Genomic DNA, 13,093 nt, shown 5'->3' on the forward strand with positions numbered 1-13,093 from the left:
GCGCTTAAAGAGACAGGCGAGCATTTTCAGACACAGAACATTAAAGGGCCCATACCCTGCATTTTAGCCAGCTCTGACGTATGTGTGCTTTAATGGAACAAAGATAATGTGATTAATAGAAACATTTATTTATATAGTTACAGTGACTACACAGTTACAGTTACAGCAACTACACAGTTACAGTGACTACACAGTTACAGTGACTACACAGTTACAGTTACAGCCACTACACAGTTACAATGACTACAGAGTTACAGTGACTACACAGTTACAGTGACTACACAGTTACAGTTACAGCCACTACACAGTTACAATGACTACAGAGTTACAGTGACTACACAGTTACAGTGACTACACAGTTACAGCCACTACACAGTTACAATGACTACACAGTCACAGCCACTACACAGTTACAGTTACAGCCACTACACAGTTACAATGACTACACAGTTACAGTTACAGCCACTACACAGTTACAGTGACTACACAGTTACAGCCACTACACAGTTACAGTTACAGCCACTACACAGTTACAATGACTACACAGTTACAGTTACAGCCACTACACAGTTACAATGACTACAGAGTTACAGTGACTACACAGTTACAGTTACAGCCACTACACAGTTACAGTTAGTCACTACACAGTTACAGTTACAGCCACTACACAGTTACAGTTACAGCCACTACACAGTTACAATGACTACACAGTTACAGTTACAGTCACTACACAGTCACTGTCTGAGATGTCAGCAGCTCTGTCAGAGAAGAAGTGCTCCTGGTTCCCTGAAGAACCAGCGAAAGTATATTTTTGTAACTGAGATGTGAAAACTACTTTAGAAAGAACCTCCACATGACAAAAGGTTCTAAAGCAGTTGATGGTTCTTTTTTAGAACTGTACTAGGAACGTTGAGCCAGCAGCCTTTTAAACTAGAACATGTAGATTACAGGCTAACGATGCAGAGAACCGTTCTTATCTGCCTCAACAGGCGCGTCTGCTTTATCTGCGAGATCAGCAGAAGCAGGAAGAGCTTTAACGGCTGCAGCTCCCACTGAGCTCGGCTCAAACATTTTAAAGGGCTCATAGCACCGAAAACTCACTTTCATTAGGAATGGAAGCTTTGGGCGTTAAACACCGTTAAAGCCTCAAACCGTCCGCTCTGCAGACAAAAAGCGTCTGCTAAATGTAATGTAATGTAATGTAATGTAACAACTCGCACGAATCTGCCTACTCGGCCTACAGCAGTCTAGCCCCGCCCCTTCTCTCTGAGGTTCAGCCTGGCCTGCTGTGTGAATGAGCAAGCAAGCAAAATTTATTTATATAGCGCTTTTTACAACAGGTGTTGTCACAAAGCAGCTTTACAGAACAATCAGTATTACAGAGAGAAGAGAAAAGAAGAAAGAAAATCCGGGTCCGAGCCCCCATGAGCGTCGCCAGCGGCGACGGTGGCAAGGAAAAACTCCCTAAAAGAGGAAGAAACCTTGAGAGGAACCAAGACTCAGAAGGGGAACCCGTCCTCCTACGGTCGACAACGGATAGCAATCATTATTAGTATGAAGTTTTATAGTAAAGTGGGAAAAGAAAGAGAAGATCTGAGGGTGAGGACTGCACAGCGCTGTACAGCAAGAAGCTCAGTGGTGGTCAAACCGGTCCAGAAGGCTGGTGAGCAGCGGCACCAATCAAGGCAGTAGAGGCAACAGCATCAGGCGCACAGGATGGGCAGCTGATCAGCTCGGCAGAGAAAGGAGAAGAAAAAACAGAGTCAGTTCTGTAAAGAGTGGCTGACCACAGATTACAGTAAAACAGAGCAGCAGAGACTCCAGCAGGTCTAGACCTGACAGGGAAGACTAGTCACCAAATGCTTGACTGTACAAATAAGTTTTTAGCCTAGACGTAAAGACTGGGGCTGTGTCTGATTCCCGAACATTAGCAGGAAGGTTATTCCAGAGCTGGGGGGCTCTGTATGAGAAGCTCCGCCCCCTGATGGAGCTTTATTAGTTCTAGGTACCAGTAGTGAGCAGCACCTTGTGATCTAAGTAGGCGTGATGGTTCATAGTGGGAGAGAAGGTCACTCAGGTACTGAGGGGCGAGTCTGTTTAGAGCTTTATAGGTCAGTAATAGGATTTTATAATCAATGTGAAGTTTAACTGGTAGCCAGTGCAGGGCTGATAAAACTGGACTAATATGGTCAAACTTCCTAGTTCTTGTGAGGACTCTGGCTGCAGCGTTCTGGACTAGCTGAAGCTTGTTAAGGCTTTTGCTGGGACGTCCAGACAGCAGGGCATTACAATAATCTAGCCTTGAAGTGATAAATGCATGAACTAGCTTTTCTGCTTCCTGTAGAGATAATGAATTTCTTAATTTAGCGATATTGCGGAGATGCAGGAAAGCTGTTCTAGTGATATTAGATATATGTGTGTCGAAGGAGAGATCAGCGTCTATCATGACACCAAGATTTTTAACAGATAGGCTTGATGAAACTGACAGATTGTTAAGTTTTAGTGTTGAGTTAGACAGTTTGTTTCTGGCTAATTTTGGACCAAGAAGCAGGACCTCTGTTTTATCTGAGTTAAGTAACAGAAAATTATTTGACATCCAATCTTTTATGTCTTTTATACAGTCCTCAATCTTGCCAAGTTTAATTTTATCATCCGGTTTACTTGATATATATAACTGGGTGTCATCAGCATAACAGTGGAAATTTATGCCGTGTTTACTGATAATGGTGCCTAGTGGTAGCATATATATTGTAAATAATATAGGTCCTAAAACAGAGCCTTGTGGAACACCATAAATTACTTTTGCACGAACAGATGATTCACCCTTTACATTAACAAACTGATATCGATCGGTGAGGCACAAAGCAGGGCAGCCAATCAGAACAGAGCTCATTTACATATCAGTCTCAGACCCTGTTCAGACAGGAGTAGTTTGCCTGAGAGGGTGCGCGATTTCTTTATTACAGAGTTTCAGCTGGACATCTGCACATCTAAGGACCCGGAATATGATGAGTTATGACTGTCTCTGGTTCATCTGGGGGGGGGGGTTTACTAACGGGTTCTGAGTCAGTGTGGGAGATTTTGGTGAGGTCAGTCTGATGAGGTCAGTTCACTGTTAGCTCACATGTTAACGGTTGTAAAACAGACGCCGACCGACTCCCGACACGCCCGCGATTCCTCTTCTCCGACCAATGCTGCACCTGCGATTTAAAGGCAGGTATTTTCTACACATTAAAGGGACCGTTACCCACTTTTTAAAATTCCTCCGCAATTCAGTGGCAGATGTGAACAAAGTCACTGGGGTGAAATTCTGCGATCAATCATTTCCCGCTAAAACTCGTTTACACCTCATTCCACTGCAGAGGAAAATCTGGCGGACTTCCCCTTTAAAGCTACACACTGTAACACACTGCTGTAAGTTCCCTGTGGATTCACCGCAGGATCTTACTGTAAAATACTCTTCAGTAATCACACCTGTCATGTGAATTAACAGCAATGCGGTCGGTTGACGCCGTGTCTGTCACGCTGAGGACGCGCCCTCGTCCATTCACAGGTCCAGTCACTGGGCATCAGCGGCACGCTGATCATTGTAGGCGCTGCTTCTGATTCATCACAGCACTCTTTATCAAACCGGACAAACTTCCGGCGCTCCCGTGGAGGAGTGAGCACGAGCCAGCTCATTGGTGGCCGACGCGTTTGGACCACGCAGCTTCGGCTAGAGCCGTCCGCGAGCTCGAGAGCTTAATGTTACACTCACCTTTTCGTGGCCAGGGTCCAGTGTCGCTCTGTCCACATCATTATTGACCCTCTGAGGCCTCAGGCCTGTTTCATTAAGCTACTAAAGTAGTCAGCGAAGACGCTCGAGGCTAGCTCTGTAGCTTGAGCAGTGTTAGCTAGCTTTGTAAAGTTTATTTGAGCTCATCTTATTTTTTATTTATCTAACTTCGTTTAAAACATGTTACCAATACAAGCTAGCCCATTAGCCTTCCAGCCGTTTTATAAAGTTGATGTTTCGTCCTTAGACTCGGTGGCAGCAGGTAAATAACGCCGGTCCAGTTCACGTTATTGAACCCAGGTGACTTGCTAATTGGTGTGAAGATGTCATTAACTTGTTTACTTGTGCTGTTATAGAGCCGACGGTACAACAGCAAACAGGAGGAAGCCAGAGATTTTCAAAGTGAGTGGGGAGCTGGAATCGTTGATGGAAGCAGACTGAAAAGTGAGGCGTGTCCCGGTTTTATTCCCAGGAGTTTACTCCACTGTAGTAATGTCTTTCTTTCCAGTCATTTAGGAATTGATAAAATTCTGCTTCCTCACCTTCGCTTAGCTAAATTATCACATATAGGCAAGTCCATTCACTTAAACTGATGATATTAGCGTATTAGTCTATTTTTGCCATGTTTGACTGACATGCAGTCCATTTCCTAAACACATTTTCTTTCATCAAACAAACACTGAAAATACATCTTTGGTAAATACAGGCCATTTAACTTGAGCAAGATGATATTGTGTGACATGTGTGCTAAGACTTGCACTGATGTGTTAACGTTTGTGAGGCACATGCAGATCCATAGTCGCATTCCCAATGCTTCTCTTAAATGTGTTCATCCTGGATGCCACAGAACTTTCCAAAATTTTAGGACATTTAAATCCACGTCACCCCACTGCTGCGCTCCCTTCACTGGCTTCCTGTAGCTGCATCAGATTTAAACCCTAATGCTGCCTACAAAGCCAGAAATGGACCAGCCCCTACCGACTTGATGGCAGTGGTGAAATCTGGAACTGAACCACGAGCCCTTCGAGCTTCGAGTACAGCTCGGCTCGACCCGCCATCCTTCAAGGCGCGTGGAAGACCAGCGTGGAGAATATTCTCCGTACTGGAGCCCAGGTGGGGGAATGAACTCCCACTGGCTGTCCGAACAGCAGAGTCTCTCGCTGTCTTCAAATGTAGACTGGAGACTCATTTCTTTACACAGCACTTAAATCAGCACTGAATTATAAGCTGCACTTATTTTATTGTACTGCACTGTGTTTTGTAGTTTATTGTATTGTAGTTTATTGTTATTGCAGTTTATTGTATTGTATCTTATTGTTATTGTATTGCATTGAATGGCTCAGAGTTCTGTGTTCAACTCTGGTTCTTTTTCTCTTGGTGTCTGCAGTGACTGTGTTTCTAGCAGTATCTGAGCTCAGGACCGTCTTTTTCTCTAAGCTATTGGTAACTAGCAAAGATACTTTCTCTAGATTGACAAAGCACTTCTTGTAAGTCACTCTGGATAAGAGCGTCTGCTAAACGCTGTAAATGTAAATGTAAAATGTGTGGGATGGCACGGTCACTGAAAATAAGATGTTTGAGCCAAACAATTCGTCTGTAGGCCTAATTGTTTATCAGGATGCTTTTGAGGTTGTAAAAAACACAAAGTCCTTGCAGTACATGCCACTCTTGCTAATATTTTACCCCACAATAGGTCAAACGTCAATCACATGCAACTGGTATTGCTATGTAAAGAACAGGACTTTAAGTATTTTGGCCAAGAGCTAGTGTTTGGCTCTCTGATAAAGGACCTAAAAGCTCTTGAGACAAGTGGCATTACATTGCCTGATGGTAAGACTTACAGAGGAACTGTGTGTGCCATTGCAGGTGATAACTTAGGTTCACACTTCATTGGAGGCTTTACAGAGAATTTCAGCAACAGTATACACTTCTGTAGATATTGTGAGATTGACCGTGCAACATTTGCAGCAGATCCTCTTGCTAAGGGCCAGGATCGTACAGAAAAGTCATATCAGAAACATGTGCAGACTCAGAATGTAAATCAAGTCAAATTTGACTCGGTTTTCAATGACTTGACATATTTTCATGTATGCCAGCCTGGGTTACCTCCCTGCTTTGGCCATGACCTTTTTGAGGGCATTGTTTCTTTTGATTTGGCACTTTACATTAAGCATGTTGTCATGGTGGAGAAACAGTTCACATATCTTGATTTGAATTGCCGCATGACACAGTTCAAATATCTTGGTAGTGATGCGAGTAACAAACCCTGTGAGGTGAACCCAGGTGCAGAGAAGCTGTCTGGACATGCAGTCCAGAACTGGTGCTTTCTCAGGATGTTACCTGTGTTAATAGTGAATGCAGGTGACAGTGAGGTATGGCAACTAATTTTACAGCTCAGAGAGATTGTGGACCTTATTGCTGCTCCAGCTATTTCCAGGGGGCAGGTAGCCTATTTAGAGGTCCTAATAAGGAGTATTTGGATCACCTGCTTAAGCCAAAGCACCACTATATCCTCCATTATCCTGAACTCATCTTTCACTTTGGACCACTCATCCACTTGTGAACATTAAGATTTGAAAGTAGACATACATACTTCAAACGATGTGCAAGAAAACTGCAAAACTTTAAAAATCTATGCAGTACCTTCGGCAGAGAGACATCAGCTTTTGCAAGCTTTTCTAGGTGCTGGTCCCCGTTTCCCACCTGATGTTGTGGTGGATAGATGCACAGAGTTTGTCTTGGAAGACTACAACGATAACATCAGACATTCAGTTGCTCATTACAACTTTGATCCTCTACATACTCTGGTTTTCCATGCTGTGTCAGTTAAAGGAACTGAATACAGGAGCAAAACGTTTGTTGTGATAACTCATAACGATGAAGGCCTTATTGTTGGTAAAGTTAAACAGGCTCTTATTCATAGGAGCTCCTGTGTTTTTTTTCATTACTGAACAGTATCAAGCTGTGCGTCTTCCAGAATTTGGTGTTTATTACATTAGAAGTACATTAGGAGGTTAGGGAGCTGGCCCTGTGACCGGAAGGTTGCCGGTTCGATCCCCAGGGCCGACAGTCCATGACTGAGGTGTCCTTGAGTAAGACACCTAACCCCCAACTGCTCCCTCGGCACCGTGGATAGGGCTGCCTCCCGCTCCGTTTCACTTCACGGATGGGTTAAATGCGGAGGTGGAATTTTTCCCGGATGTGGGATCAAAAAAGTATCACTTAACTTAAACCAGTGCACGGAGCCTACTGCTGTGTTGCTCATGAGAAGCTACTTGACTATTACCCACTGATACAGTTCACTGTTTGGGGAAAGCCACTTTTAATTCTTCATTCTATCCCAACCTATTAGCAGAATGTCTTCACTGGAAGAGAATATCAAGAGGATTATCCTCAAGACTTTGCCCAGTCTATCTGTGGAGACACAGCTGCAAGTTGTTTCCACGCTTCAGACGTCTGGTATTGACTCTGTGGCTGACCTGAAATATGTCCAACAGGAGGACATCAAAGGCCTGTTGCCTATTATACAGCAGAGAAAATTAGTGGAGGCCTTCAGATTAGGTAATTAATATTTAGTCTAATATTAATTAGGTAATTAATATGTACTCAGTCATCAGTAACCCCCCTCTGCCAGTTCATCACCACATTCACTACCAAAACAGGCCAGTGGTGTACCTCCACAAGGCATAGCATGGCTTGACGTATTTGTGATGCCATGGGAAGATGCCGCAGGAAATACTTTCAGCCATTACAAATGGTCAGATACCTTCTTCCAGATGGCGGCGCCAGATGACCAGAGTGGTAGTGGATGAAATTAGAAAATACAACCCCAATCCCACTCGCTCCCAGTGCCGCACAATTTGCCATAAGATCATTATGCAGTAGCCAAAGAGTTTCACTGACATGACCAAAAAAGGAGTCCTCTTTGCAGGAGGCTTTACCTCACTTCTTCAGCAAGTAAAAACTCGCATTGAGAATATCAACAGGGGGGGGGCTGTAACGGCAACGTTCTGTGGGATGCCGCGGGGAAACTGGACCTCAACGTGGCCCAGTTGATACCTATGGCTGCACACGATTCCAACCAGAGCCCCCAAAAGAGGAGACGACTGACACATTGGAAGAGATGCGGTACAGAATGGAAAACATTTACCAGCAGGAAGGTTTGAATGGGGGACAAAGGGCAGAAGTGGTAAATCTCATGGAGACTACATACAGCCTTCAGCGCACCTACATAAACACAATGCCTGCGCCCTCCACTCAGGATCTGAAAAGCAAATGGCCATGCCGTTTTACTCAGAGGGCATCTGTGCTCATTATGAGAACCTTGGGATTTGGAGCTTTCTGTTCAGGAATGTGGTCGAGCAATTGTGGAGCACTTAGAACTCGTGACTGATCACCGTGAGAGCCGATTGGTCAGTGTTACTGCTACTGAGAGCCGATTGGTTAGCGTTACTGCTACTGAGAGCTGATTTGTTAGCGTTACTGCTACTGAGAGCTGATTGGTTAGCGTTACTGCTACTGAGAGCTGATTGGTTAGCGTTACTGCTACTGAGAGCTGATTGGTTAGCGTTACTGCTACTGAGAGCTGATTTGTTAGCGTTACTGCTACTGAGAGCTGATTGGTTAGCGTTACTGCTACTGAGAGCTGATTGGTTAGCGTTACTGCTACTGAGAGCTGATTGGTTAGAGTTACTGTTACTGAGAGCTGATTGGTTAGTGTTACTGCTACTGAGAGCTGATTGGTTAGTGTTACTGCTACTGAGAGCTGATTGGTTAGTGTTACTGTTACTGAGAGCTGATTGGTTAGTGTTACTGCTACTGAGAGCTGATTGGTTAGTGTTACTGCTACTGAGAGCTGATTGGTTAGTGTTATTGCTACTGAGAGCTGATTGGTTAGTGTTACTGTTACTGAGAGCTGATTGGTTAGTGTTACTGCTACTGAGAGCTGATTGGTTAGTGTTACTGTTACTGAGAGCTGATTGGTTAGTGTTACTGCTACTGAGAGCTGATTGGTTAGTGTTACTGTTACTGAGAGCTGATTGGTTAGTGTTACTGCTACTGAGAGCTGATTGGTTAGTGTTACTGCTACTGAGAGCTGATTGGTTAGTGTTACTGCTACTGAGAGCTGATTAAAAAAATAAATAGTATAAAATAATAAATAGTGCTGAAATAGTTTGTTTTTCTGTGTCCAAATCTTTGTGCATTTTTTGTGCAAAACAAACGTTTTTTAACTCTGATTCCCCCAAAAGCTCCCTATCAATATCTATTTATTTTAGACTTGCTCTGGAGAGCCAACTAGTGTCTGACAGTCAGGTCTCCTGTCTACATGCTCTAACTGGACCTCCCTGGAACAGATCCTGAAGAATGGCCTTATAAATACAGTTATAACACACACTGACCATAAGCTCCCACCCTATCTGTGCACCTACCTGCTAAAAAACGATACTGACCATTAACTGACCACAACTACTTTTATTAGATTAAACAAAATTTTGCAGAAACATGTACACTGATAAGTCTGACTGCCTGTTACAACACCGGCTTTAACTGCCCTCGTCCACTCAGCCTCACCTTGTCCCTTCGAGACAATCCCCGGTGCCACCTTAAGTATGATGTTTATGGGCTGAGGCTACAGGCTAAAGGATACACAGAGACCTCACTGACCCCTCCAAATAATCTGCTCTACCCTGACCCCTCCCAATAATCTGCTCCTCACTGACCCCCCCTCCTTCACTGTGTGAACACCTGTAAGGAGTCAAAGTGGACGAGAGCATTATAAACAGCACTGAAACAGAACCTGTTAAACACTGTGCTTGAACGTTTGTTGTTTACATAAAAAACTCATTTTAACGTTTTATATAAAAATGTAACCATAAGTTTGTCAGTGTTCCCAAAACAAAACATGTTAAATAACTGCATTTGTGACAAATACAATTAAAATACTGCAGAGTGTAGAAAGTTTAAACGGCTAATCAGATTCATGCTGAAACTGGTTCACTGCTGAATTGATGGTCGTTAGTTTCTGAGGCTGAATGACCGACACAGTCCAGCAACCAAACACAGAAAGAGGAAAATCTACAAACCTCAGTAAACTGTGTTTGACCTGCATTAGACTGAAAACAATAAAAAAGCATTATTATTTCTCCTCAGGAACGTTTGTGTTTTTTGTAATATGCTAATTCCAAATCGGATGCCTGTAAGATGTCCCACACGTCATCACACTGCCTTCAGCTTTCCTTAAGCAGCTCTTAATAATCGTTTAAGGAACTAAAGACTTAAAACTGATTCATGATTTTTGACATTGTTCTGTTAGACGAGTCTTCAGCTGCTCAGTTGTTTGGGCTGCTTGAAATTCGCATGTGCTTCATGTTTTTTTTGGAGAAGCGGGCGGGTCAGTCCAAAAGAGCTTCCACTGAGCTTCAGTCCGTTTCAGATGAGCCTGAGCCCAGAGAAGTCGGCGGCGTTTCTGGATGTTGTTGATGGGTGACTTCCGCTGTGCAGAGGACAGACTTACTCCGTTTGGAACATGTTGCAGCCTTCAGTTTCAGAATGAATGTGTATTTATAAAAAAACAATACAGTGGTCAAGATACAATATCAATTATCTCGTCTTTGTTCTGGTCCATTTAGTTCAAATACAGGTAAAAGTGGACTTTCACAATGTTCATGTTATTATCTGGATTTCACACACTGTCCCAACATTTATGGAATGCAGGTCTGTAAGTGCACTTGGGCAAAAGTGCAAACTACTTTCGAAGGTCTTTCTGTCTTTACTTGGCCTTTTTCTCACATTCCAGCAGGTTTTTAACTTTCTTCATCACGCAGGCAGCGATCTGAGCGCCGACCGCCATCGTCACCACGTACAGCAGAGAGAAATTCAGTGCTGCTCCGTCACCGTGGAGATGAGTGTAGATGTGTCTCCGGTCGAGGTAGTCCAGGTACGAGGCGTGGATCTGGGAGAGAGTGCAGAGTGCCAGGAACATGTGGAACAGCTGGTGACCCTGACCCAGAAAGTCAAAGTGACCCGGGAACAGGCGCTCGGGCAGAGGGTGGGTGAAGAAGAACGCGCCGCACAGAAAAAAGATCACCTGACCACAGTGGAACATCACTGCACGGTCGCTTCTGGAGTCGGACAGGTACCAGAGCCCAATGCGATGAACCACAGGGCTGGTGTTCCAAACGTAGGCCAGAGCCGAGGGCACCACCTGACCCACCTTACGCACCCAGGACGGAAGGCTGTAGTTCTGGTACTTTCCGTAACAGCTGCCCACACAGAACAGGCAGCTGAGCAAACTCGCCACAGGCATGAAGATCCCGCTCACGCGCTCGTACCAGCTCGGCTCCACGGCGTAATAAAAATGTGCCACGGCGCTGCCGCACTGGTACTGCGCCACGCCCACGTAATCCAGGAAGTAGAAGCCATAATGGACGAACTCGGATTTGCCACCGAGCAGGTGAGCCAAGGCGCTGAAGGTCAGGTAGGTTGCAGAGGACAGGAGGAGAACCAGCAGCGGCCAACTGTGAGGATCACCCAGAAAATCCACGCTCTCCGCCAGCTGAGCCGCTTGGGCGAGGACCACCAGCGCACCCAGCAGGTGCGTCCACACGTTTACGGTCTCGTTGTGGCGCAGAAACAGAGACAGGAAGTAGTATCTCCAGCTCTGATGCAGCGGTCGGTAGCCGGTGTGGACGTAGCGCTCGCGGAAAAAGCTGGGCACCTCGGCTTCTCGCACCGTGGGGGGCACGGAGGGCACCGCCTCTCTCAGCTTCTGTGGCACCCGCCTCACCTGCTGCAGGTTAATGAACAGCCAGCCAATCTTCTCCATCGCTGTGGTTGCCATGGCAATGTGTAGAGGTGTGTGACTGGGGGGGGCCGAGAACAATCAGACAATTAAGAAATGACATTGACTCACTTCCTGTTTCTTCACCGTTTCTCCTGTTTTAACGATTCAGATTCACACAGAGCGAAAACAGAACCCGCCAGCACAACACGGACCCCCGGACACGATCCACAGCGCAGGAGTGTCAGCCGGTCTGGGCTTTGCCCTTATTTGTTTAACCCTTTAAAGGCCCAGATGAGGGAATAATGCAATTTCTCAAATAAAAGCTTAATGAAGTATAAACATGATTAAACTGATCAGCAGGACCTGCTGGACTTCACACAGTCCTGCCACGTCCACTTGCCTGCAAATCGATCAGCCTTTATTTAAACTCAGAGTTCAGTGAGAGTCTCGTTTACAGTGCAGCCGATACAGAAAACAGACACTGAACAAACTGAGCTGTAAAAAAAGATCAAATGCAACAAATAAAAATAATAAATCATAAAAGTAAAACAATCAAATCAGAATAAACTAGTAAACTTTACTTTAAACAAGGATAATATAAATAAAACACAGTTAATGAAGTGTACATACACTTAAAATCATTCTAGAAGTGTTTTACAGAACCATTTTTACTAAAGAACCCTTGCAGAACCGTCGTTTTTAAGAGCGTACCCGTTATTTTTCTGCTGGGGGCTTTTAAAAGCATCATTAGGACCGTTCTGATTGGCTGTGACTGAGAGTTAAATAACGTCATCACTGTGATTATTAACGTCACTTTTCTCGGGTTAAAGCCGTCCGCACTGCCGGATTTGCTGACTGAGCTGATTAAACAAGCATCATATTTTATGCATGTGTGTTTCGCTTTGATGTTTATTAATAACCCTTTATTAATAAGTGTGAATTTGATGGTGTAGAAGTGAATTATGCCTAATATAAAAACGCCGCTTACAGCAGAAAATCGGCTTATAAACACGGAGCTTCACGTTTTTAACTCGTCTTTATCTGCATGTTTAAAAACCCGAACCAGGCAGGAAAAGCCTTGTGCCCCCTGCCTCCTCACTCCTCCCTCGTGCCCCCTGCCTCCTCACTCCTCCCTCGTGCCCCCTGCCTCCTCACTCTTCACTCCTCACTCCTCCCTCCTGGCCTCCTCACTCTTCACTCCTCCCTCCCGGTCCCCTGCCTCCTCACTCTTCACTCCTCCCTCCCGGCCCCTGCCTCCTCACTCCTCCCTCGTGCCCCCTGCCTCCTCACTCCTCCCTCGTGCCCCCTGCCTCCTCACTCTTCACTCCTCCCTCCCGGCCCCTGCCTCCTCACTCCTCCCTCGTGCCCCCTGCCTCCTCACTCTTCACTCCTCACTCCTCCCTCCTGGCCTCCTCACTCTTCACTCCTCCCTCCCGGTCCCCTGCCTCCTCACTCTTCACTCCTCCCTCCTGGCCTCCTCACTCTTCACTCCTCCCTCCCGGTCCCCTGCCTCCTCACTCTTCACTCCTCCCTCC

At 45.3% G+C, this 13,093-nt stretch overlaps 1 protein-coding gene across 1 annotated transcript in view; it reads right to left on the bottom strand.

Annotated features, from left to right (window-relative positions):
* Positions 1–9,232: 9,232 nt before the first annotated feature.
* paqr7a (progestin and adipoQ receptor family member VII, a) overlaps positions 9,233–13,093 on the bottom strand; it is a 4,552-nt gene continuing 691 nt past the window's right edge. The window contains exon 2 of the mRNA XM_017686558.2: positions 9,233–11,637. Within this exon, the coding sequence (XP_017542047.1) occupies positions 10,545–11,615 (1,071 nt within the window). The 5' untranslated portion in view covers positions 11,616–11,637 and the 3' untranslated portion in view covers positions 9,233–10,544. The remainder of the gene's footprint in view (positions 11,638–13,093) is intronic.

This window comes from Pygocentrus nattereri, chromosome 1, assembly GCF_015220715.1.
Source record: "Pygocentrus nattereri isolate fPygNat1 chromosome 1, fPygNat1.pri, whole genome shotgun sequence".
Lineage (NCBI taxonomy): Eukaryota > Metazoa > Chordata > Actinopteri > Characiformes > Serrasalmidae > Pygocentrus > Pygocentrus nattereri.